At 37.3% G+C, this 25,829-nt stretch overlaps 1 protein-coding gene and 6 non-coding genes across 9 annotated transcripts; 5 read left to right on the top strand and 2 right to left on the bottom strand.

Annotated features, from left to right (window-relative positions):
* Positions 1-606: 606 nt before the first annotated feature.
* LOC110047160 (protogenin-like) lies at positions 607-24,752 on the bottom strand. 3 transcript variants are annotated; one of them, XM_020752905.2, is made up of 19 exons: positions 24,570-24,752; positions 23,410-23,724; positions 20,702-20,983; positions 19,881-20,162; positions 18,427-18,711; positions 17,110-17,403; positions 16,715-16,764; positions 14,135-14,393; positions 13,289-13,483; positions 12,441-12,530; positions 11,694-12,032; positions 10,877-11,515; positions 9,867-10,035; positions 8,806-8,981; positions 8,490-8,518; positions 7,598-7,689; positions 7,008-7,048; positions 6,078-6,154; positions 607-4,019 (listed from the first exon to the last, which is right to left on the bottom strand). In XM_020752905.2, the coding sequence occupies exons 1-19, from the start codon at positions 24,616-24,618 to the stop codon at positions 3,975-3,977; spliced, it is 3,708 nt and encodes a 1,235-aa protein (XP_020608564.1). In that variant the 5' UTR covers positions 24,619-24,752; the 3' UTR covers positions 607-3,974. The 3 variants fall into 3 exon arrangements, with proteins under 3 accessions (XP_020608564.1, XP_020608565.1, XP_089132102.1); XM_020752906.2 differs by having other exon boundaries at positions 7,017-7,048; XM_089275976.1 differs by having other exon boundaries at positions 9,867-10,026.
* Positions 4,578-4,650, bottom strand: Trnap-ggg (transfer RNA proline (anticodon GGG)). Its single transcript has one exon. It is a non-coding gene; the product is annotated as a tRNA-Pro (tRNA).
* Trnap-ggg (transfer RNA proline (anticodon GGG)) lies at positions 4,856-4,928 on the top strand. The gene has a single exon. It is a non-coding gene; the product is annotated as a tRNA-Pro (tRNA).
* On the top strand, positions 5,108-5,180 carry Trnap-ggg (transfer RNA proline (anticodon GGG)). The gene has a single exon. It is a non-coding gene; the product is annotated as a tRNA-Pro (tRNA).
* On the top strand, positions 5,360-5,432 carry Trnap-ggg (transfer RNA proline (anticodon GGG)). The gene has a single exon. It is a non-coding gene; the product is annotated as a tRNA-Pro (tRNA).
* Positions 5,612-5,684, top strand: Trnap-ggg (transfer RNA proline (anticodon GGG)). Its single transcript has one exon. It is a non-coding gene; the product is annotated as a tRNA-Pro (tRNA).
* Positions 5,864-5,936, top strand: Trnap-ggg (transfer RNA proline (anticodon GGG)). The gene has a single exon. It is a non-coding gene; the product is annotated as a tRNA-Pro (tRNA).
* Positions 24,753-25,829: the final 1,077 nt, after the last annotated feature.

The raw sequence follows: 25,829 nt of genomic DNA, 5'->3' as shown, positions 1-25,829 counted from the left end.
ATACGGCCATATTTTTGTGGCCCGCTACTGACCGGATTAACGGCGTTCCACTGTAGTGCCACTGTACTCAGGGTGTGTACTCTCCTCTTAGGTTGTTGGTCTCCTCTTAGTTTGTTGGTCAAGCAACATAAACGTTTAACACACAAATCTCACGAGTAAAAAAACTTTCTAAGGTCGAACATCATGGGCAAAGTGGCTTACATGAACAGTACATTGTTTGCATGGGATGGTAAAGTCTGCATATGAGCCAAGTGGCCCATCAGGCCGGAGCTTATCCCGGTTTCTATAACCAGTCTGATAACATGAAGCGACTGGGAGTATTTCTACTTCCCCCCCCCCCCCCCCTCCCGTGTATGGACGCTAGTCCATCGCAGGGTTACCCCCTTTAATGCGGCCATATTCTTTCTTTTGGCCTGTTGGTGACTGGATTAACGGGGTTCCGCTGTATGACTGAAGTATTTAGAGTTTGTCATACGATTCAGGGAATAATCATACTCACAATGTTTTTTTTGACTGGTCAATTTCAAAATTACTCTTTGAATCGTATTCCACTTAGTCCCGTTACCATTAATTGGAAACAATCAAAAGAGAGCACAACAGTACAACTTTGATCAGATATTTGGCTTCCAGGGTTTATTTAAAATATATAATATATAATATTCCTTGTACAATGGTGTATCATCTTCTGAAACATTGCTCAGAGGACTGAGTATAAAAATTACCCTGGTAAATAATTATACTACCACATCAGATTCTTGTTGCTTATAGAAAAATAACAACATAACAGGTAAGCAAATAATGAGGATAGTGTGAAATGCATGTGCATATATTATATATAAGTATAAATTACAAAGGTACATGCATATGATGAAAATATATTATATAGCACTTATATGAAATCTTTCCTCGGGGTATTTTTACAAATGGAGTTAAATAACTTTGGCACATTCACAAGTAATGCAAGCGTACATCAATAATTTTCCACAAAAAAATGGATATTCTTGAATCTGAAGTGTAAGAACCCCAGCTAAAATTCTGCATCAAAGTAAATTCAAATTATTGGGAAGCTATTGCTGGGGTTCATTACAATTCAAACAGGAACAGTATTTTCTGCAACAAATGCAGCCTACAAAACTAAATGTTAATTTCCAATTAAATCTGTCATTAGAGAGGGTGACAGTAATGGAGTATGTTTTCAATAATGTAAACTGGTAATTTGCTTTGGAACTGTTGTTTTCAGCAATCACCCAATATTGGGGTAGATTACAATGCAATAGTTGTAACAGTCTGAGTGGTATAAAATAGCACAATAATTGTATAATATCATGAGCTAAATGTCGACAATGTCGACAATGACTACAAGTTTTCTAAACTAACACTGCCTCTATTGAACCCTATAATACAATTCTGGTTAAATACTGTATATAATCAACAGTGATCAAACACACTAACTTGCTGTCAGTAACATGGATGGCGAAAGTGTCCTGCTTCAAAATTCTCACCATACAAGAAGACAATTGTTGAAAAGATAGTTAAAAACTGACTGACTGTAGTCTGGAATGTAGGGAATTGGAACAGAGCATTTTGCAACAGTGCGATGGTTTGAGCTTCTGTATCCACGTGCATACATCATCGTTTTCATTCTGTTCACAGTTTCGCCACTCACATGCAGTTGACAGCAAGTGGTTCCAGTATGTTGTTTAAATCACTACTTACAAGGCTAAATACTACGTGGAGTAATGAGGGTATAGCTACAAGAAAGTGGACCTAAAATTTCAGATGCCTGATCCAACATAAGTTAAAATGTAATGCAGGCAATTTAGTAACAGGTGGAATAGTATCTTCATATTCAGCAATAACTAACAAGTTCTAAAGGATCTTGCTAATAAACTGTTAAACCATGCGAACACAACATGACCTCCCTGTCAAATTGAAATTTGAAAGTTGTTCTTTAGAGAATATGGGACCAAGGCAAGGACCAACAAATGTCAGGGAATTGAACCCATACTGCTGCTCTAACTATCTAATCCTTGCTATCTTGTTAAATATTCGAATCATCCAGTGATATTTAATGACCACAGCATGTGGCATATGAGGCCTGCTCAATGCAATGCTATATCTTATATGTTATATCATAGTTTACTTATATTTGAGTTACAAATAGACTGCAAATGTCTCGCATATAATTTTGACCTCTGGATATGATTGGATAATAAATACCAATTTAAAATTGAATCCCAACCAGTTTCATTGGCTTTTTAAGGAGCTATAATTCAAAATTTGCTTAGGCTTCAACAAAGGTTACTGTACAAAACATGCTGCATCCAGGCAACTGCTTTAAGAACAAACTCATTTTGCATTAAAAAACCCACATAACCGAAGTTGCTACGAGGGATACTGTTTATCGGCAACGAAAAATAAAATTATTTCTTTCTTTAAAACTGCTGTAGATGACAATTGTGTACGTTCAGCATACAGCACAGCATAGCATTGGTAACCATACAAAATCAAGTGCACAGTATTGTGCCAACAATGGAGCCAATATCCCTGAGAATATTATATCTGGCTCATTATTAAAACAAATTTAGCAAATGATTTTAGACAAAAATATAAACACCTTTCTGAAAAACAATCAATCCAAAAGATCTACATTATGCACTTATGCAATAGCAAACAAGCTTCAATGTTACTATGTTGCCAAATGTTTTGACAGTAATTGCGAACTTTTTCATTATAAATGGAAGTTCAAATCAGCTGTTTAATTTGAATACACTAATAACAATTGGTACCTTGAAATATGAATTCAACTTTCGTTAACTGTTCTTTTTTTTTTTCATATCAATCAGTAACACAGCTATTTGGTTGGAATCTCTGTTTTCATTAAATAATGTAAAGGATATTTTTATCAGTTCCCAGAATTGAATAGCGTAAAAAATAAGGCAATTTGAGAACGTAGATGAAGGCCACTCACGTTAACTAAAGCTGTGCATACTGTAAACTTCCAGGCCAAAAAAGAGAAATATATTACCCCATCAAAGGTGACAAAAATACAATCACATGGAGATTGAGCTGCTTCATTGTTTCCTATCTTGGTTTCAGGTAGATCTTATAGTTGTCACTTTAACATATAACTAGCTTTCTTGGCTTAAGGATGGAACCAGGAAAAAACTTTGTGTGCCCTCATGATCCACAAGTGTTCACCATTATGAAGCCAAACATGTAACACAGTCCACTGCACCTGGGTGGTGAACATGACCTCAAGCTTTCAAAAAATACTCAGGGAAATAAGTCAAGCCTTCATTCAGTTCAAACAGAGTCAGTTGATCAATATTGCTGATATTAGTAACTGGGCAAAAGCATAAATAGGTTTGGAACATAAATATTAAATAAGTATAGAGTTTTGAATGACAATAGAGTGACCTTCAACTAGTTCAGATTATCAACTGAGTACAAAAATAAAGGAAGCAATCATTTCATAGGAAATGTGGTTAATGAATCAGTCAACCACATTGAATTATTCATTTCTATTTTACATTAATATTATAACCATGCCATTTTCATAGCATCTCAATTTGTATTTGTGTCATCATGTTTAAATGGAGCGTAGAGCAGACTAAAAGGCAAGTTTGTAGTCAAAGGAAGTCTTTTTGTGGAATACAGCAACCACTAATATTGTCGTAATACATTTTATTAGTAGCTCCCCTTTTTGAAAAGCTATAGATCATGACATTTACTAATGGACATAATTATGATCCCATCAGATGAGGAAGCCTGTCATAACTTTTTGTAAGAAATAAGTTACTTATAAAAATTATCAATATTACGTTAAAAACCAGCATTAATTAAATGTTTTGCAAGCTCTAATTGCAACAGAAATCTGTAAGTTTTGAAACATGCCCCAAGCTTAATTCTTGAAGAACGTAACTAAGAAACATTGACCTTAAACAAACAACATCCAAGTGGTGAATTACAGTTCATACTTCAACAGATATGCTCTTCATGTGACTTCTAGATGAGGCCTAAGAAATTGAGGAATAATATTTGTGTAAGTAAAATCATTGACATGTAACACAATCACATGTATACAGTGGAGTGATTCAAACGTGCAACAATATATAAACAATAGCCCCCATTTGACATGAAAATATGCTTGGTTATTTGTCCGAGGACATAATCTTTTTCGAGAAGCGAGCAGTTTTCAGAGAGCATAGCTCAAAGAAACCTTTGAGTTTTGTGGAACAGATGTCCAAGGACAAAACGCTGAGCATATTTTTGCCCAAAATGGAGGCTATTGAGTTTATTATCCTTCAAATATCTTTTACAACACGAGCGGTTTTGAAAATTGGGGAATATCCGAGTGATAGAGGAGTTTCACTTGCACCAGTTTGGTGTTAACGTATCACACTACTGAATATTCCCCATCAAAAACTGGGGAATACAGTTGAAGAGCATGGACATTAAGATACACTGAAACCTGGAAAAGAAGCTAACATAAGAAAATGTTGAAAGTGAAGAATGATCGTCGCAGTTAATTTTCCAATTTAAGCAACTGGAAAGAAGAAGCCTGAAAAAAATCAGGGCTTCAACGGGATTCGAACCCGTGACCTCCGCGATCCCGGTGCGATGCTCTACCAACTGAGCTACGAAGCCACACATTGGGAGCGAGGTCAATTAACTGATTTTTTTCAGGCTTCTTCTTTCCAGTTGCTTAAATTGGAAAATTAACTGCGACGATCATTCTTCACTTTCACCTATAACCGCAGTTCGTATATGAAATATTTCATATAAACTTTACATCATTTCACTCCTCACGGGAAGATATGAACTCAATTAATTGACCTCGCTCCCAATGTGTGGCTTCGTAGCTCAGTTGGTAGAGCATCGCACCGGGATCGCGGAGGTCACGGGTTCGAATCCCGTTGAAGCCCTGATTTTTTTCAGGCTTCTTCTTTCCAGTTGCTTAAATTGGAAAATTAACTGCGACGATCATTCTTCGCTTTCACCTATAACCGCAGTTCGTATATGAAATATTTCATATAAACTTTACATCATTTCACTCCTCATGGGAAGATATGAACTCAATTAATTGACCTCGCTCCCAATGTGTGGCTTCGTAGCTCAGTTGGTAGAGCATCGCACCGGGATCGCGGAGGTCACGGGTTCGAATCCCGTTGAAGCCCTGATTTTTTTCAGGCTTCTTCTTTCCAGTTGTTTAAATTGGAAAATTAACTGCGACGATCATTCTTCGCTTTCACCTATAACCGCAGTTCGTATATGAAATATTTCATATAAACTTTACATCATTTCACTCCTCACGGGAAGATATGAACTCAATTAATTGACCTCGCTCCCAATGTGTGGCTTCGTAGCTCAGTTGGTAGAGCATCGCACCGGGATCGCGGAGGTCACGGGTTCGAATCCCGTTGAAGCCCTGATTTTTTTCAGGCTTCTTCTTTCCAGTTGCTTAAATTGGAAAATTAACTGCGACGATCATTCTTCACTTTCACCTATAACCGCAGTTCGTATATGAAATATTTCATATAAACTTTACATCATTTCACTCCTCACGGGAAGATATGAACTCAATTAATTGACCTCGCTCCCAATGTGTGGCTTCGTAGCTCAGTTGGTAGAGCATCGCACCGGGATCGCGGAGGTCATGGGTTCGAATCCCGTTGAAGCCCTGATTTTTTTCAGGCTTCTTCTTTCCAGTTGCTTAAATTGGAAAATTAACTGCGACGATCATTCTTCACTTTCACCTATAACCGCAGTTCGTATATGAAATATTTCATATAAACTTTACATCATTTCACTCCTCACGGGAAGATATGAACTCAATTAATTGACCTCGCTCCCAATGTGTGGCTTCGTAGCTCAGTTGGTAGAGCATCGCACCGGGATCGCGGAGGTCACGGGTTCGAATCCCGTTGAAGCCCTGATTTTTTTCAGGCTTCTTCTTTCCAGTTGCTTAAATTGGAAAATTAACTGCGACGATCATTCTTCACTTTCACCTATAACCGCAGTTCGTATATGAAATATTTCATATAAACTTTACATCATAAGAAAATGTTGCTCACTGGTATTGTATTGATCTGTTCATCTCTGTGTAATTCAGCAGAAAGGCTACTTGAGGAGGATCCTGGATTATTATGATCTATCAAATTAAAAATAGCAATATAAATATTAGAGGCACAGGAGATGATCCCCTATACTATTTGTAAAATTCAATCAATCAAAATATTGTGCCTTTTCAAATGTCACAAACAAGATCAATTCTTTCACATTCACCAAGAAATTTATCACTTTTCTCATTAAGAGAAAGCAAAACAGGGATTACAATTGATGTAGGCACCCAATCAAAGAGCTGAAACAATGGCAGGCATCACGTAGAACACTAAAATTACCAGAAAGCAATTGACACAAACAAGATGATTCACAAATTTGTACTCTTTGTTCACAAGTGATGCCCACATGCATGTGAAAAAAAATTAAATTCAATGATTATGAATCAACTATAGAAATCATGTTTCATGGGAAAAAATAGATTTAATCACACCTCACACCTAACACAGAAAGTCTTGGAGACTCACACAAGCCACTGTGGCCTTATGTTGAGTGGTTTACATTTCAGCACTGGCTCGTTCAAGGCACTGTTCTCCAACAGTGCCTCTCTCCATCCCAGAGTACAAATGGGTACTAACACACTGTAAGAGACACCTGGAAAGAGCTAAGAGGTACACTGGAATGGACTAGGCTCTCATCCAGGGAAAATAGCAATACTTCTTACAGTTTCGTGTGACTGACAAACCAGGATACACTGCAGCAAAGTGGGCTACGTTGGGCTGAGTATAAACCCTTTCTTTCTAGCAGCAGCTAGACTGTTCACTGTTGCCATGGAAGCAATTATGTCCCAATGAATTGATATTTGCACACCAGTAACTAGGTTTTCGTATTATCTTGTTCCAACTAATTAATTAACTATGTTGATGATAACTATTACAACAAACCTCTCTCACTTCTGAAATCTTGCTGACCTCCACTTTCTTCACTGCAGAGACCAAAAACATTGTGTAACAGGACGTTCATTTTAAGGTCAACATGATTTAAGTCTTGAAAGTGAGCTTCTTTGGAGAGATTTATATATACAGAGTTTCAAATTTTGGCCATGTAATCTAGAGGCTGGAAAGTCCCATGATTAAAAATGTATCTACCAGAGACAGGCAGCTTAGATGACAGTCCAGTGAAAGCCATTTTACACCACTCTTTCAGTATGACAGATGACTACATTCACTGTGGTCACTTTATAAAAACTGATGTCGAGCCCCTATAAATTTGAATACCAAGGTCTCAAATTTTTAATCACTATCCAGTGAATAGCATTATCCAGCCTTCAAAGAACCTAATGAGGTTTGTGGAAAAGGTGTGTACCAAAAAATACTGTTCCTTTTACAATAGAATGGGTCAGTAGCTTGCACCTGGTGATTATTAGGAAAAATAGTAGGAAACATTTTGTTGCAGCTTAGTATATTTAAGCAACAGCTATATAAATGCCTTGCAAATTTTAAATGAGGAGAAAGCTTAATGAACAATAAATTACCTATCCCCTCCTGGTGTAGAACTTGTAAACATCTGCCGAGTCATGGGAGTGGAACTATCACTGCTACCAGGCAAATGGTTGTTGGCTCTTGCCTGAAGAATATTCAACAAGTTCATGTCTTAAAATCACAACTTGGTGGCTCAGTTCCACACTTAGAACATTGAGCTGGAAATATAGAGAATAAGGGAAAACTCATGGTGTCAAATCTATAACTTCAAGCCAGATGCAAAAGTTTGCAAGTATATGGCTCATCAAACATATAGTACTACAGTGAAACCCTGCCTAAGGTCATCTTGTTAATATGGTCACCTTGTTATTACAACCACTTCTTACGGCCAACAGCCACATCCTGAAATCCCAACCTCTATAATCCCTTATAATAATTTTTACCCTGTTTAGACAGCAACTCAAACCAATTATGTTTATCTTTTCATTGTTAATATTGTATGTACAGATTAAAGGTCAGTTGTTTAGAGGTGCAATTGCCACATATCTGTTACGACATCACTCAATTTAGACCAGTGATGACATTTGACCCTACCTCATTAAAACGGCCAACCCGTTAAAACGCACAAAATAATTTTGATGGCCTTTTAATGAACGTTTTGAAAAAAGGTTCTGTAAATAAGTGTAACCAATAATTTTGTAATGGGTTTGCAACTAAATTATCCCTAAGATGACAATGCTTTATGGCTTGACTTGTTTAAAGCTAGTTAAAGCGACCTCTTGGCTTGGCAGTCTTACTGCCACATTGATCAAAGGGCTCAACAAATCTAAAACCTGTTCAGGAACGATTCTACACAGGAAATTTTCATATTTTTCAGACAATCAAAATTAATTAGTAATGTATACTGTGCCAAAAATAGGCTTTGATATTAAAAATGTAGCATACCATTGTTGGTCCTAATGGCCATCTGCCGGCTGAGAAAGAAAACAAAAAATATATTCTTGCGTTAAAATGTATTATTTACCCCTTGCTCTCCAAAATAAACACCTTGCATGAAAAATCAATGGTTATCTATTTTTTCAACTTGCCAAGTTACAAAAAAAAGGTTAAACAAGCTACTAGATCCCAAAACAGTAATACTTCAGAAAAGCTAGAGAACCACCACTGAATGAACTGAAATAATCTAAAGAACAGTTACTTTAAGCCAATGAATTAAAACTCTAGCCAAGAACCACGCAACTGGTTGTTGAAGTGCACTCACCTCCACAAGTACATCTACACTGACACATCCCTGAACTGGCTGATGTTTCTTCAGTTGATGCACTGTTATCTTGCCTTGCAGAGGCAGCTATCTGCTGATGATGTGGCAGAAACCCACTCAGAGGTGGAAGTCCATTTACAGTTGTTTTCTCTCTGCTCTGTTTTAAAGGTACTTTTCTAAAAACAAAGATAAAACACGTGGAATAAGCACTGGTTTACAAAGCAACTTTATTGATCTGCTAAACATTCCTGAGGCACCACCAGATATGTTCAAGTAGGATCACAAGGATGCACATGAAATATTTACCAACCAGTTTGTCAACCTATTTTAAGGAGAGGAAGCTTTTCTCAGTCTGACTAAACCAGTAAATCAAAGCCTATGGCAATTTTTGTTCTTGTCACTGACCTGTGAATTTGAAAACTTTGGTCAGAAATCATATGGACAAGTTTGGATCTCAGTAGCTCTCATGAAAGCAGGACAGACTGTGGGAGCATCATTCATTCAAGTCCAGAAAATGTTTTCTAGTATTGCATTCATTAGAGAAAGCACATGATACAAACCAACTGATTTTCAATTGCAATATAGGACTGATCAAGGGGAGATGGCTTAATAAACTCTCCTTACTACATAAAAATCAAGAGAGAATTCACATGTTGATGTAGAGTTTAAGAGTTAGAAGGGGTTTCAGGAAGACAAAACAAGGATATAATTTCCTTTAAATGTAAAAAAAAATAATGTAAATCTTATTTATAGTGGTCATGCACTTGACTTTACAAGCACTAAGCTTACATGTACCTACAAGTTCACAGGCATGCCACTGAAACAAAGGAAACAAGTATTTCAAGTAATTGCAACAGTTAAAAATCACAACTGGCAGGAGGCAGACCAGTTGGCTATTTATAAAGCATGACCAAGGATTTGAACTCGGAAATACCGAGAAACAAATCCCGCTAGTGGCAGGGTGGAGGCCTTGAACCTGGGACCTCCGGATTACAACACCAACACCCTAAACCACTCGGCCACGCTGCCTCTGATAAAACTACTCGGAGCTTTGTACTAACCTGCAAGGATTTCTCCACACAATGAATAGAAGAAGTACCACAATACAGAAGGCACTGATTGCACATCCAATGATGATGCCAAGCTTTACATTAAATTCTGGGTTATCCTTGAATTGTGATATTCCAGGCTCTTGGGTGGGATCTTCCAGTGACGTGTTATCTTTTGGTGCTGAAAAAAGTACTTTCAGTTATTAACAATACTTTTATCTTGTTCTTTTAAGATTTCAAATTTCTGCATTTTCATAATTATTTGCATGGCGATCATTCTGACTATCATGACAACCAACTGAACACTTTGTCATGAGCTTGTTTCCTGCTTAGAGCCAAGACTTCTTTCACAAAATGCAGTAAGAGAAAAATGCATTGCTGTGGTTCTTGAAAAAGGGTAAAGCAACTTGAATATTTAGGTTTTTGTGTTTAAAGCATAGAAACTTTTGGGGCCATGTTTAATTTATGAAATAGGTATACATCACATAGATGAAGATGACTTGCTAGTCTAACACATTCTGTTTTTCCTTTACATTTTCAACTTTTTAGCTTTGTGAATGTTAGCGTCTTAAATACAACATAGTTAGAACCCAGAGTGGCAGGAGGTTGACCACTTGGCTATAAATTTTACAAAGCATGGAGGAGTTGAATCTCAGACCAAACTCAAAGCCATGTAGTGAAAGGGAGTAGGAGTTTTGTTCAGAATGGCTGGTAAATGAAGAAATTGCACGCTTATTGTGCAGCATTTGTAACTTTCTCAGTAGATAATAAGTAATTCTACAATATATAAAATCAAGCAGTTACAGATCAATTCCAAAAACTACCTCCTTTCAACCCAAAATGGTGTTCATTTTCAGCAGTTCCTTGCACTGAAACAAGGATTTCCTCAGTAACAGAAACAATATCTCAAAATCTGTGAAAGCAAAGAACTGCCTAAAATGAGCCACATAATGGGTAGATGGAATAATTTACTCAATAACAAAATTAACTCTGTGTGGTACTTCCTCAATATCTTTATTTACCTGGTTTGTCTGGAAATAACTTTAAGATCTTTGACCACTTCCCTGGAATTTTGTCATCATACTCTGCACGAACTTTAACATAGTATGTGTTGATTTGCTTCACAGTCACTGTTGTTGTCACTAGGTCTGGAAACCTATCTGAAGAAGCAATGACAACTGTCTGTGCCCTCCACTTGTCCTCGGGGAGGTTTTTGTCATTTGTGAAGAGGACAGTGAAACTTTCAATAAATGCATCAAAGACCCTTGGACAAAACCATGAGAGCTGCACCATACTTGATGAAATGATTGTGTATGTGACGTTAGGAGCTTCTCTGGGTGATATAGATGGTGGTTGAACTATAACAGTTTTACAAAAAGGCCCATAACCTTGTTTGTTCTTTGCACGAATCTTAAGATAAAATGTTGAGTCCTCTTTGGTCACGATTAATGTTGCAGTTAACTCCTTTGCATAACTGCTAAACAGTCCCAAGGGGTACGTCTCTACCATCCATTTGGAATCTGGGTAGGAGCTGTTATATGTGTAAAAAATTTCATAGCTAGTGACCTCTCCATTTGACTCAACAGGTGGCTCCCACTTGATATCTACCGACCTGACAGTCCTGAATTCAAATTTTACATTTCTTGGTGGAGAACTTGGCTCTGAAACAAGAATCGAGTAAAAGGTAGTGAGTGTTACACAGCTGTTATTGCATTCCTTGGGGTTCTTTCTGAACAGCAGCTGATAAATGAGCCTAACACCCCATCCCCCTCTCACCCACCCACCAATAACATAAAACTAGTGACTACAACTGCAGATAAAGCCAGTTACGTATCATACCTGTAAGAGGTATTTTACAGTACTTTTGGGTTGTGCTGACATCAGGAAGACCATTTGCTTCATCTTCATGATGAGATTGAACAGAAATTGAGTACTCTTTTCCAGGAGTAAGCCCAGCCATAATGATGCTCTCAGAGTAAACTTTTCTCTCCACACGTACAGGACTTAACACACCTCTTGGGTAATATTTCACTGTGTAGTAAGCTATCCGTTCAGAAGACATTAGTCTTTGCCATGTTAAGAGGATTGAAGTTGGGCTTTCAACACTGCATACCAAATGAATTGGTGCTGATGGTGGTAGTCTGAAGGGATTAGGTGAGGGACGTGGAGCAGCTGGATCTGCAGAAAAATGCAAATAGGGAAACACAATGTGTCAAGACTGAGACAAATGCTGATCAATGCTATGTTCTGACTGTCTGACCTTAGGGCAATAAAGTAGTTCCAATGTTTGGAGTTTCTCACTGGAATAAAAAAAGGCTAGAATAAAGTAATGATGAGCTCTAGCTTCAATTGCATTCATACATTGATTCAAGTAACTCTTCTGACAAAGCACAAGTTATTTTGCGGCTCAAGGCAAGCATTTTAACACTTGAGAAAATAATGCCGTTTATGATTTTGAGTAGACACATCAGTTGTTAACTCAGATTTACTATGTTCGTCCATGGAGACTTCTTGTAATGCACATAACACAACACACATGGTAGCCTGTCAAATGAGTTATGATTCAAGTTATACAACTATGTATACCTATGTCAGTTACAGCATGAACTGCTCCTGGAAGACCTAACATTTTACCATCCCAGGCCATCACTTTGATGACAAACTGGCTTCCTGGACCTATGAAGGAAACAAGTCCTGCTATCAGCACATTTCTCCTCAACTTCAAAGCACACACAGCATGAACAGTTTGAGCTGCATTACAATAACAGCACACAAGTTTGATTGTTAACATTTGAAATCCCTTTTCTCTTTCGACAGTTAGTTGTTGCAAATCTTCCAGTCCTCTTCTAGCTGTCTTTTGTACAGTATGATGATGTTGTGAATGGGTTGTCCACATTCAAAACCTGTGCAAAGCTGACATTACCGTGCCTTTCAATAATATACGGACTCTAAAATTCAAAACTCAACTGACAAATGCGTTTTTTCGCTACCAGCAATTAAACGTTCGACGACTCTTACCAGCTTCCGACTACTGTTGAGCACTGTTTCGTTGTCTGAACTGTGCTCAACGATTTAATTACCGTGTGCTCCGCAATTTTCGGAAGCTGGGAGGAACCACCGAACATTTGATCGACGGTAGCGAAAAACACATTTGTCAGTTGAGCTTTGAATTTTAGAGTCTGGATGTTATTGAAAGGCACAGTAATACTGTCACAGCATCTTGCTTGTTTCTATTATGTTGAAATACAGAATTAAACAACTCAGAAGCTTGAAAAGTCCACTCTATTTCTCTTATGTGATAACTCTCCCTCCCTTAACTCTATCAACTCCATCCCCTATAACAGTATTTCAAAAAAAAAAAAAAATACCTTGAAATTCACTATAGCCTGTATGGGCTTAAACATTCCATTGGTACACAAAGAATTATAACTTACTCAAGCCTTTAAGAGTATAGCTTCGATGTTGCTTTCCAACAATGAAGGGACCTTTTTCAGTTTTGCCATCTTGAAGTTGGACATAAAATAAATGGTACTCTTTTACAAAATCCTGACCATATTTTGGAGGAAGCCACTTTACATTCAATACAGTTGAGTTTTTTGCAGCTATCCATAGGGTTGGTGGACTAATTACTGTTTCAAAACGAAATGGAAAAAACAAAATTAAAGAAAAGGATTTTCACAGTCCATTCAACAGGTTGGAGAGGTGGATTGGTAAGACTTTTTTTTGGAGTAGGTGATTCTGGTTTTCAAGGGCATTTAAGGTAAAAATCACGTTTTTAAAACAATATTACATTATATAATTTTCACGTTACACATTTACATTTTAGTGTTAAAACAAACTGTATGTGTTGATAACAGGCATCATGGAGTACGACAACAAATTGTTCACTTACAACAACGTATATTCTTTTCAGGGTTATTATTACATGCTTCCATCTGCCATACAAAATAAACAGTTGCAAGTTTGCACTGGTAGCGCTTTGTCATGGTTTCAACATAATTGTATATGAACTTAAATCTTGACTAGTCTTTTTATCTCTTTTTATATTTATATTTTTAGATTTTTATATAGGTTTATTAGATTTTTGCATATTATATATTTCATTTTATTAATTATTTAAAATTTAATTATTCATTTACCACATTGATAGCAGTTTTTATAACTGAAATTGTTATCCTGCATAAATATGTTTTATATTATATTATTATTATATCCAAGAGATTTCTTAATGTGACTAGCTTCCAGAGCAGACATGTAACTGCTTAGCATTTTATCATTACCATTGGTTGACTGAAGAAGTACTGTTCCAGTCACTGGTCTGCTTGCTGGTCCATTGCCTATCACAGTAGCTGCAGACACTGTAATGCTGTAAGTTTTCCCTTTGGACAATCCATTTATTGTTTTCTTTAGTATGTGCCCTGGAGCTTCTAACGTACTTTGAAGACTTCTGGGACTACTTTCTTTATAGGAAATCACATATTTTGTTATGATGCCATTTCTATAGTCTTTTGGTGGTGGTTGCCATGTAACATCAAGACTCTGTAGACAGGTAGATTTTCAAGCAAGACTTAGTATATAGTTTTAAATAAATGATGTCTGAATAAAAATTATAACTTAAGGTTACTTCCCACCTTTGCGGGTGCCCTTTGGGAAAAAAATCGTACGCGCGCCAGTTTCAATAAAACCCCAACAAACTATATATCATAAGAAAGCTTAATAACTGTACTTTACGAAAAAAATACAATTTCAGCAATGTTTTCTTTTAGGAAGTGTCAGGAGGCGGTAAGGCGTGAAACGACCGAGGCTCCTTCTATTGAATTTATAGGCTATCGGATTCCGCAGTACGAGCAAAATGGCTGCACAGTCTTATTCACAAGGCATCAATCAACATAAGTGTGTCGGGCTTTTTCGATATTCTGATTGGTTGTCTAGATATCCACATCTAAAGTTGGAGTAGCTAAAAATATGCGAGACGTGTTGCGTAAATGGACGCCACAGGAAAAATGTGTTAAATATCAAAATTTCCCGCCACACTTTGGTTTGTCATTATCTCTGAAATGTTCTGGTGAAATTTCACGAAATCCGTCAAATCTGCATACCCTATAAAGTCGCTCAAAGTGGATGTATTCCGCCAAAAATCAAATCCAAGATTTTAGCTTGTAAAGGTTCGTAAACAACTCGCGCCACGCCCGGAGATTATCCCGCCTAATAAAACTGCAACCAATGCAACAACAGGACCTCCTAGTGTCTCTGACAATAGATCAAGATTTCCCAGGAAAAGCATCGCATTGCAACATGTTTTTTTTATCTCGCTCAGTGGAGTTCAATTTAGGACAGCGACATAATATAATGGGCAAAGACGCCAAAGGCAAAGGCAAAGGTAAAACCCGCGCCAAAAATGTTTAAGGTGGAAAATGTGCCGCTGAAAAACAAGACGTTAAGGAATCGACGGACAGCTTAAGAAATACCTTTATTGCTGAAATGAGTTCCCTTGGGTAGGTTTCATTTTCTTCATCGCTTCCGCCAGATTCCGACGAAGAATCTTGTTCGCAGCCTGCACTGACATTGACTTTGATTTTTAAGCTACTTGTTCCAAGGATATTTGAATGCTCCGGATCTTCAGCAGATGCCGAGATTGTCGAAGGCGTTTGGCCAAACCAAGAGCCTTTCTTGCTCCCGGCAAGGTTTTTTTTTTTTTTTTTCTTTCCTTGACAATATGGAGCTTTTTCTTTCTTCTCTGGGCTGGTTTTTTTCGTTTTCTTTACCCAAGGACTTTTTTCTGCTTTTGGTTTTTCCATAGAAGTTAGCGTAAAGAGCTTTCACGTGGGAATTTTGTCAGGTGCGTGATGTAAATAAAAATATGCAAATGACATGAAATACGAGCGATGAGCGTTTGCCGCAAAAATTTCCTCAGGGTTCTAGCCCGTTGACAAGATTATGACACCTACCTAGTTTATTAACTTTACTTGAAAATACGTTTTTTTCTAAATAACTCGGCCCCTTTTCAAGATTTTTAATGTTTTTCCATTGGAAACACTAGATAAAATGACGAACTTAAATTTTGTCAAATAAAAGAAAAAACGATTTTTTTGACCTCTGAGGGTGGGAAGTAACCTTAAGTTTTCACCTACCATACTGAGTGCAAGTTTCTACAGGAAACTGACTATTTGACATACCAATATTGTTACGTGAAACAAACTCAAAACTGGTACACCTCTCCCGTGTCTTATCATTACTTCTATACATGCTTACATGCATATAACTAAAAAAATGTAATGTGGTGTACAGGTAAATATATGTCTTCATATGCAATGTGGTGTGTTAACCAGTCAATCCTTTAGACTGATCAGGTACAGTTTTTTCCTTCTGTTACTCTGACTCAGTTTAGACTGAGATGTAGCACCAATACTGAGCATTTAACATTGTTATCACTATGATTAATGATGTTTTAGGACCAGTTGAAATATAGTAAGATGTAGAACTGCACATTGGGTATTGCTTAAGTATTTGTAATAGAATATTTTCACTAAATGTAATAATATAATTATTAACAAGTATTTTTATTAAGTGATTTTTTCAAGTCTTTCAGTGGAGTCAGAATACAAATGGCAAGTAAATGTGTACAGTACAGCACTACTACACAACTAAATTTCTAATTAGATATGTATTATCCAACATTTCTTTTCCCAAACCAACCGTTTAACTTTGTTTTAGGGTTGTGTGTACTCAACTAACCTGCATTGAAGTCAGATTCCTAAGTACATACACCATGAAATAATTGTACTTGTTTCACCTGTTATTTGTACTCTACAGAGTGCAGATGGATAATAAAAAATAAAATTATGCCATGGAGTACTTACATCTGGTGTCTGACTCGAGACATTCACGTTAACTGGAGGCCTGGATGGACCTAAATGGAATAAATGCAGATGAGTGTGAGTAAAAGGCAGGGCTCTGCTCTAGAACCACCCATGTTCCACGGGTGACAAAATTTTGCTTGCATGGTGACAGGCGCATTGAGCATTTGTTTTAAGACTTCTACACTCTGAACTGAGTGATAAACTGATGCTGGAAATAAACTAACAATATAAACAGTCTGTTAACCAATTTCATAGAGTTACATTCTGTACTAATCATTGTGGGTTGTCTATGCTCTATTTTCTGGACATGACAACTAAAACCAATTTCACATGACAGCAACTCAGCAGCAAAACATTCTTGATGTTACAATATTATAATGGAACAGTCAACTTACTGCCTTGAAGTGTTCTTTGCACGATTATTTCAGACTCTCTCCCAATGACTTTGGTGTATGCTTTAACATATAAACTGTAATTTGTGAATCCAAACAGTCCAGACACTACGCGACTGTTAGTATCCTTGCCAACAACATCTTGATTTTCTGGGCTGTTTACATTGTCTAACTGCCGATAATGTACTGTATAGGCCCTAATTGAATAGTTGCCAACAGGAGGACTCCAGCTTATAATGATGGATGATGAAGAATGTGGCAAAGCAACTACATTAGTTGGTGGCCCCGGCTGATCCTCTAAATCGATAAATAAATAGACAATTAGCCACAGGTATGCACACTTTTCACTTTAAACGCAAATACAAATTCACTGAGAATGTGAGCAGTGTCTTGGACAATATCTTTTATAGCTAGACAGTCTATAGCTCAAACCAAAGAAAAAACCAGTACTGATAGCAAGGCTAGACATAAAGGCAGGATTCACTGCTTTAACCACTAAAGATGACCGAAAGAATGTATAACTACATATTATTACAACATACTGTTACAACAAGCTTAGTTATCTTGGCCATCCAAGGGCAAAAACACAAAGAGTACAAAGGTAGGTTCATGTACTAAGTTGCTACATTGGTTCAACCTCAAACAGCACACAAGTCATGTTATGTCACAACATACCAGGGTGTCATGCTCCATTAACACACATTCTAGAGATGGCCCCCTAAAACTTTCTTAAAACTGACATCTACAATGAGCATATGTGCATTTAAAGTTTGTACGTGACATATGATAAATTTGACACTACGAATACGTCTGGAAATGTCAACAATGTATAAAGTACACACTAATGGTAACAAGAGCAGGCTACGCAACATACTGTTTGTAGTAAAAACTCAATTCAAGGATTGAGCAAAAATCCAAAAATTGTTGTTTCTTTTTGTTTTTTTGTTGTTTTCTTTTTTACAAAACAATTGTTTTTGATTAACATTTTTTAAAACCGACATTCAACAGTACAGCACTAACACTGACACTACCTGCAACACTGTCTTACAGTAATTACAATACTAACAAGGCTTACATTACTTACAGTGTGAGTGCTACCTATAATCAATACTGAAGTTAAACACTAATTACAACACGATTTTGTTTTCCATTAGCTCATCCATACAAAATATAAATACTTACACTTCTTTCAATATTATTTAATTAGCTAACTTTACCCAATATATAATAGTAAGACTACTACAATCTACTTTCTTTTTTTGTGTAATTGGTAGTTCACTCTACATACATCCAAAAATGTTTGTATCACTATGATCTCACCTGATCTGTGAACTATAACACTGGCTGTGGCTTGAGCATTTCCAACATTATTTTCTGCAAGGCACTGGTACATTCCACTATCGCTAGAGGTAACACTGGATATTGTCAAGATGGCTCCTCCTTCATAATATCTTACTTTTGCTGCATCCTGAGAACTCAGCTCATTGCCATTTTTGAGCCAGGATAGTGATGGTACAGGTGAGCCACTGGCGGCACATTTCAGTTCAATGGGCTCAGTAGTTGTCCATTTTAGACTACTAGGCTTTGTTGTAAACTTAGGGGGGACTAGAAACAATAATGGTATGGTTAGCCAAGACAGAGTGCAATGTTTTGCAAAATGTTGGTATTTTAAAAGCTGCTGGTCACTCTTGTTTCCTTGCCCCTACTTTCCTTTTAAAAAGTGTAATTTTATTTTGAGTTCCCACTGCATGAATTTACTTTTAGAAACTCTATTGGGGCTTCAACTTTAATTTTACTTTAAAATTCTAATAGAAATCCCATTGAATTCCAAATTTGGGTTTGTGTATTTTGGTACAAATGTGCTCCTTGTCATTCGTAATTAGTACTAGACTCAAACTGTCATTGTTGGCTTAGTATGAATGACCTTGAAATGTTTCTTGAACGCATGCTAAAACTATATGACAATTAGTGAAAGATGTTAAGGAGAGTATTTATTGTACAGAGGTTTAGATTACATGATTTATTTCTTTAGAGCCAAGATTGAGAAGGGGGAACCCACAGACAAGCCCATCATCTGTTATGTTGTTTTGCAATGTAACATGCACACACAAAAATCTTATAAAAATAAAAAACTATAAACAATGGATGAGGTTTTTTTGTGACATCCAGCATAATTAAGGGCAAGGTAAGTGCCGTCAGCCAAAGGCTACAGAGGGTGAGAATACTTACCAAGACCTTGATTATGCTGAATATTATGAAACACTGAACTAAATAAATCTCTTATTATACTTTGTTGCAAAGAACTTAAACCATATCTTACTTTAAGTTTTGAGTGAAACCATTTACTGGAGATTAAATATGTTGCTAGGACTTTTGTCTTTCCCTCACTTATATCCATTTTTTTTCCCCATCCTTTGGGTATCCTTTGAATCCCTCCTTGGCCACTTCCGTCCATTTTGTATTGTTTTCTACATCAACATTCACCAACATTATCTAGATTTTCCACATTCTGTAGCCCAAAATGCAATCAAAATGGTTAATTTGTTGTAGCTTTCTGGCTCTTGACAGGTGGCAAATTCCTCTGTAGCATTACGACAGTAGTTGACAGGTGACAGAATATGCAGAGTTGTCTGCAGTTTACAAAAATAGAGATTGAGGCTTCAATGCATAATAATATATTATGATTATTGGACTACTCAAAAAAACCCAGAGCAACAGTTAGCCAGATAATAACTAATACTTTAAGACAAATTTGCAAAAAACCTGAATATTACCTCTGACAAAAAGCCACACAGATCTGAAAATTGTTTTTCCATCTGAACTGGCTTGACACTCGTATTTCCCTCCATCACTTTCAAGGATGTTGGTGAAATTCAGGTTGTTAAGTCCATGAGATGCACTATGGACTCTCACATTTCCATTCAATTTCTTCCAGCGCACAACCGGGCCTGGATATCCAGTTGCAGTACATTCTAAGGTAGCTGAACCTCCCTTAGTAACAGTTATGTTGCGAGGTTGACCAAGAAACTTAAGCCTTGTTCTGTTCCCATCTAAATCTGCCAAAAAAAAAAACACTGTTTTAGTCAATAAAAAGAATACCCAATAATCAATAATCCAGGATATGACAAATGCAATTCTCAACGTTACCAAAAACTAATTTTGTTCTGGTTTATTTTCAATGTAATCCACTCTCAAACTGTCACTAACTTAAACATTCATAAATATTTATTAATATGGATACATACATTTAATATGCTTATACATACACCATACATTTACATTTATTATATTATATTCTGAATCCAAGGTGTCAAATGCATTTCTACAATCTGCTTAGTAATTTCATAAGAAAGGCTAACTCTTCTCAGCACCCTTATAATGTTTGAATGTGTATGTTTGATCCTGGACTTAATTACGGACATTGGTTATCTATCATCCCGTATACAACACATACTCAAGGAATAAATGTCAATTATTTAAAACTGCATCAATGGATAATTCAATTCAAGAGTTTTCATTGGCTTAGCCATAATGGTATACATTAATTATTATAACCATAATAATCCAGTTATAATAGACAAAAAATCATTCTTACCTGACAGTATAATAAGACTTGCAAACTGGCTTAGTCGTGTTTTAGCAACATTTTTTGCAATACATCTATACTTTCCTTCATCTGCTTTCTTAATATTTTTTATTTGGAGTACTCCTTGGCCCAAAATGACTATTCTGTCACTAGGACTCAAAGAACTGCCATCTTTCTCCCATGTTATTGTGGCGGGAGGAACAGCTTTGTGAATCTGACAGGAAAATCTTGCCACTGATCCTTCCCAGGTTGTTGTACTTTGAGGCTCATGATTGAATCTCCTGGACATGCCTGTTGAACAAAAGCCAAGAGAAACAAATAAACCCAAAGTGTCTCCTGAACTTGCATTGTGAGATTCCAGTGCCTAATAAAGTGCATAGCTTCGGCTATCAACAGACAGTTTCGAACAAATCAATAAACTCTTTGGCTTAATTCTGGAGATCTGTGTAACCAACTACTTAATAACTCAGAGTGAGGTCTTTACGGGAAAATCTCAGACTGAGACCTTGTCCCATTGACCGAGCAATAGCAACTGAGAGCAAGTATTGCCGAGTATTGCCATACTGACCAAGTGATAACAAGGTCAATACTGCAAGGCTGAGGTTTGGGATTTTCCCTTAAAGACCAAACGTTCGAGGTTAACAAGTTGTCTATTATATGGCTTTTCGCTTTGTTTTTGCAGACTGACACTATTTGGTTTTAGAAAACAGTCCTAAGAAAATGCGCTTAAAAATTGTGTTTCTATAACTCAATAGAAACACAGACTTAGCACAAGCTGTCGATGACGGCGCAAGCAAAGAGAATTTACATTTTGATAATCAAAGTTAACACGTTGTTTTCCTTTTTTTCGTCACAGTGTTTTTTAAAAGAAATAGAAAACATGTTCTCTGTGTTTCTATTGACTTATAGAAACACTCATGAAAGTTTGGGAGAACTCGAAAAAGCTGTGGAAACACTCGCCTGTGGCTTGTGCTACCACAGCATTTCTCATTCTCCCAAACTTCCACTCGTGTTTCTGTAACTTGATAGAAACACAGTACATGTTTTCTATTTCTTAATGGAAATAGCTTATTGATGTTCTAAAAGGGCTTATTTTTGGATTTTTTTTCAGTATTTTATTTTTGTTTTTCCATGGTTTCAAATGATAATTTAGATATTTATCCCTTTACATTCCTGGATGACAGATTAGAGCATAGCTGAGTAAATTTCACTGTCAATAAAATTATCTGTAATTTTACCACAAACAAGTTGTAAAACAAAATCCTTATGTAAGCACGTGACATTCTTTACAAGGCGCCATTAATCGCTATTGGACAACGAGACAAAGGATCACCCAAAGTGAAACTTGCTGTTTTGCTTGCTAACTCAAAGGGACCGCCATGTTTAAGACAAGCCTAAACACGAGCCTAATTTTCGCTCTCTAACGATAAAACTCTTCACTAACGAAATCCTCGCGTTTGTGCGCTATTACAAACATTAAACAAATAGCCGATGGAGAATATCCGCAAACGAGGTTCTCTTTTTGATAAGGTCAAAGGTGCCGTACAACATAATGATAATGCGACCACGGCTAAATGACGAGTTGTTGTTTCGCAGCGTGGTGTATGTGTAGCCTCGTAGATTAACGCCGAATTTAAACTTTATATCTAGAAACCCTTTGACGTTTCGGCGAAAGGCCAACATCCCAAACGTACGGCCTTAGCATACACACTAAAGGCTAACGCCTTTAACGGCCTTGCTAATGCCTTCAACGTTGCAACAAGATTGTAGGAACGTCTAACCCCAACAGCGGAGAGAGGCGATAAAAATCATTCTTGGTTCTCTACCTACAGGATACGAATATTTGTTACGTTTCGCTGATAACTAAAAAATGGAAGAATTTGATCAATCAATGCCATACATTCTACTGCAACGTTTATTGTGGCAAGAACACGCATAACAAGTATTCGATTGCCGCTTGGTCGCTGGAACAAAGTGTAGTACCCTGTACTTATAAGCTTAACCTTTCTCCTCATCGTCAAAAGACGCAATATTTACACTTATAAAGTTACGCATAAAACTGTAAAGGTTAAGATTTTGAGTGAATAAGCTGCGTGTAAGAAGATAAAACAAACAATATTTGACAGTGTTAGAAAAACACTATTATTGAAGAGCGCCCATCTACGATCGATGCTCCAACCTTCCAAAATGCAACTCCTTCTGTTTCTCTTGGAGGTTAAACGCACGGGTCACTGAAATATTGTAAACATGTTTTGATACAAATTACTCTCTTCTCATGTTAAAGTAGATAAATGAATCGCTCAATAGAAAAGGAAAAATGAAGCAGAAACACGCAATCAAAGAACAATCGCGTGATCACGAGAAAAAAAAGCAAAGATGTAAATACAAAATTGGCAACAGAATTTACATAAACGATAGCAACTGAGTTTTCTCGGCTTTTACTCGCTTTCCGTTAAAATGTAAAGCCAACACATGCAGATTGACCTGGAAAGCCATGGGTCTTCAACAATCGGACTAAATATACGCTTACATGCAGCCGGAAGAACGTCGAGCTCGGAAATGAATCTTTAGCGTTTCAACGATGGTATAAGAAAGAAACTGCACGATTCAACAAACTAATCTGTCCGTGTCGGGAACATGAACATCTAAGGTCACGTCACTGAATTTGTTTGAAACCCCTAAAATGATTTACAAACATGATTTCATTTGTCTCTTACCAGCGATATCCAAATGTACTTTGTGACTTGCTATTCTGCCCATCGAGCTTGACGCAAAGCACTGATATTCTCCAACATCAGTATTGTTTTTCGCCCGCTTGTGAATTACGCTGGTGATAATCAATGCTCCATTGGGTGCTATATGTCTCCTAGAATCGGCGACGATTTTCTGTCCATCTTTCTCCCACGTTATCCTGGAAGGAGGAGGTGAACCCTCCACTCGACAGTTCAATGTAACGGGCTCATTTTTACGAGCTACTGTGTTCACGGGTTCTTGGCTAAAGCCCAGAGGAACCAGGGGCCCCGAGAAAGCGCCTGAAATAATGTATAGCACGTAGTCAGTCAGAGTCTAATAAAGCCCTACCGAAAAATGATTTATTCTACAACAAATCACAACCTACATACAAAAGGGTTAAAAGAATTCGCCAACTGGTGTGAGAAAGTTGTAGGAACTGGTGGACATTGTTTTGATGCCTGTCGCATTATTAGCGCGAACCCCCCTTCAGAACCGCTCGTTGGAAGAAAATTCCTTCAGTTATTCGACAAATGAATAGCAACTACATTGTAAATGGTGACCTTTACTTATAGGGTAATTCGTAGGGCAACTGCAGGTACATTTAACAATCTGAGATCGGCGGCAGTCACCCCTCCATGTTAGTATGAAAAGGTGCCGGAATAGTTTTGCGGTTGAAGCGTTCGCTACGTTCGTTCGCCATTAACGTTGAATTTTCTGCACCAAGAAACGTAAACAGACAAACTATAGACAAAACAAAACAGTACTGCAAATTTTCCAAAAGAACATTAGCATAAAGTCCCATTCGATCCAGTCAGTCTATGATCGGGACGTAAAACGCACAACTGAGTCTCATCGAATTAACATCACGGAGTACGGGAGCACCATTGTATGAGCAGCTGCCGCGCTTGACTTGCTTTGCTCTCAAAACAATCGCTATCATCCAACAACCATCTCACGCTTCACCGGGGTTACTTCTACGTTCAGCTCGTTCCAAGTTTGCTTGTTTCGATTGCAGCCTCCAATTCCCCACCCGGGGATCACCTAGGTTGTAGTGTTAAAGGAGCTTCGCCGATGTAAAAGCAGAAACATTTGCGGTACGTGATGCAAATGTAAATGCGGCGCAGCGCGTTTCAAACTCACTTACCCGCAACTTCATAGGTCATCCAAAATGCTACAAGCAAAGAGAAGAACATTTGGCCTTTACGATCCGTTCTAAAATTACAACGACATTCAGCTACTAAGCGTTTGAGGTTGGAAACTGGAGACTTAATGTTGATTTCTTTTGCTGACAGATGAAATGTGACATGTCTTCCCTGCTATTACCAGAACCAATAAACGAAGCTAATAAAGACACTCTCCAGAGCTAGCCAATCGTGTGCTCTGTGCATAAATTAGATGACATGTCGCATACGCTGCGCCTGTCAATCAAATAGTACACGGAAAAGGACTTCCCCGAGTGGTCAGTTCTCTTGTTTGGATCGCTAGGGTTGTTTTGATTGGTTGGCGGCCACTCTCTCTTATCTATGGTTTCTTGTTGAATTTTCACAACAATGAAAACAAAAACATTACTGCCCTGACTGCCCTCTTAAAATTCATCGTTTCAGTTTACGAATAGAATTGTACTTGAAACAATTCAACATCGTGACTTTGAGATGGAATGGCTATGTACTGTACAGCGTAGCCCAGTGTTTTTATTTATGTAAGTAAAGAAATATTTTTTTTGAGAGGACCCGTGGGCAGAGAGAAGGATAACGAGCGAAAATGTTTTCCTGACGAGGGCAATTTCTGTTTAACACAACCCACGTATGGGAGGTTTCATTTATGTTTTTTTATGAAATGCAAAAGCCAGCCCGAAAGCTCAAAGTTATTGGCGATAAATTATTTATGGAACATGTTTCTAATGGCTTACCTGTAATTATTTTCTTCAATCTTGTCTTATTGCGCTTCAAAGCTAAAATTAAATTTCCGCCACACGCTATTATTATCCTACGTAACAATTCTGATTCATCTCTCAAACAATGGCCACCATGAATCGCTACCATTTTTTTTTTTTTTTTTTTTTTTGAGAAAATAACTCATTTCTCTTACTAGGACAGCGACGAGATTGCCGAAGTGGAAAAGTTGAGAGAATGCCAACCGGAAATAGTTTGGAAACTGTTAGTCTTTAATGCAGGCCCTTGAAATAGGGAAATCACTGCGACATCTCTTGAAGAGTTTTGTGGCTTTTCCTTTGAAAGGACGTGAAATTTTTCTTTTCCTCGACTGAGCACAAAGAATAGTCAAGACGAGTAAATCCGAGTATTTGACTGCAATTCCTAGACCCTTCCATTCGGAACCAATATTTCTGAGTTCAATCAGAAAGTGAACCGAGTCCTACAAAACATAACATCATTTCTGTCATCTT

The sequence above is a fragment of the Orbicella faveolata genome, unplaced genomic scaffold, assembly GCF_042242905.1.
Source record: "Orbicella faveolata isolate gen_17 unplaced genomic scaffold, um_ofav_v1 contig_1, whole genome shotgun sequence".
NCBI classification, from domain to species: Eukaryota; Metazoa; Cnidaria; class Anthozoa; order Scleractinia; family Merulinidae; genus Orbicella; species Orbicella faveolata.
This window is presented reverse-complemented; position numbering and strand designations above follow the sequence as displayed.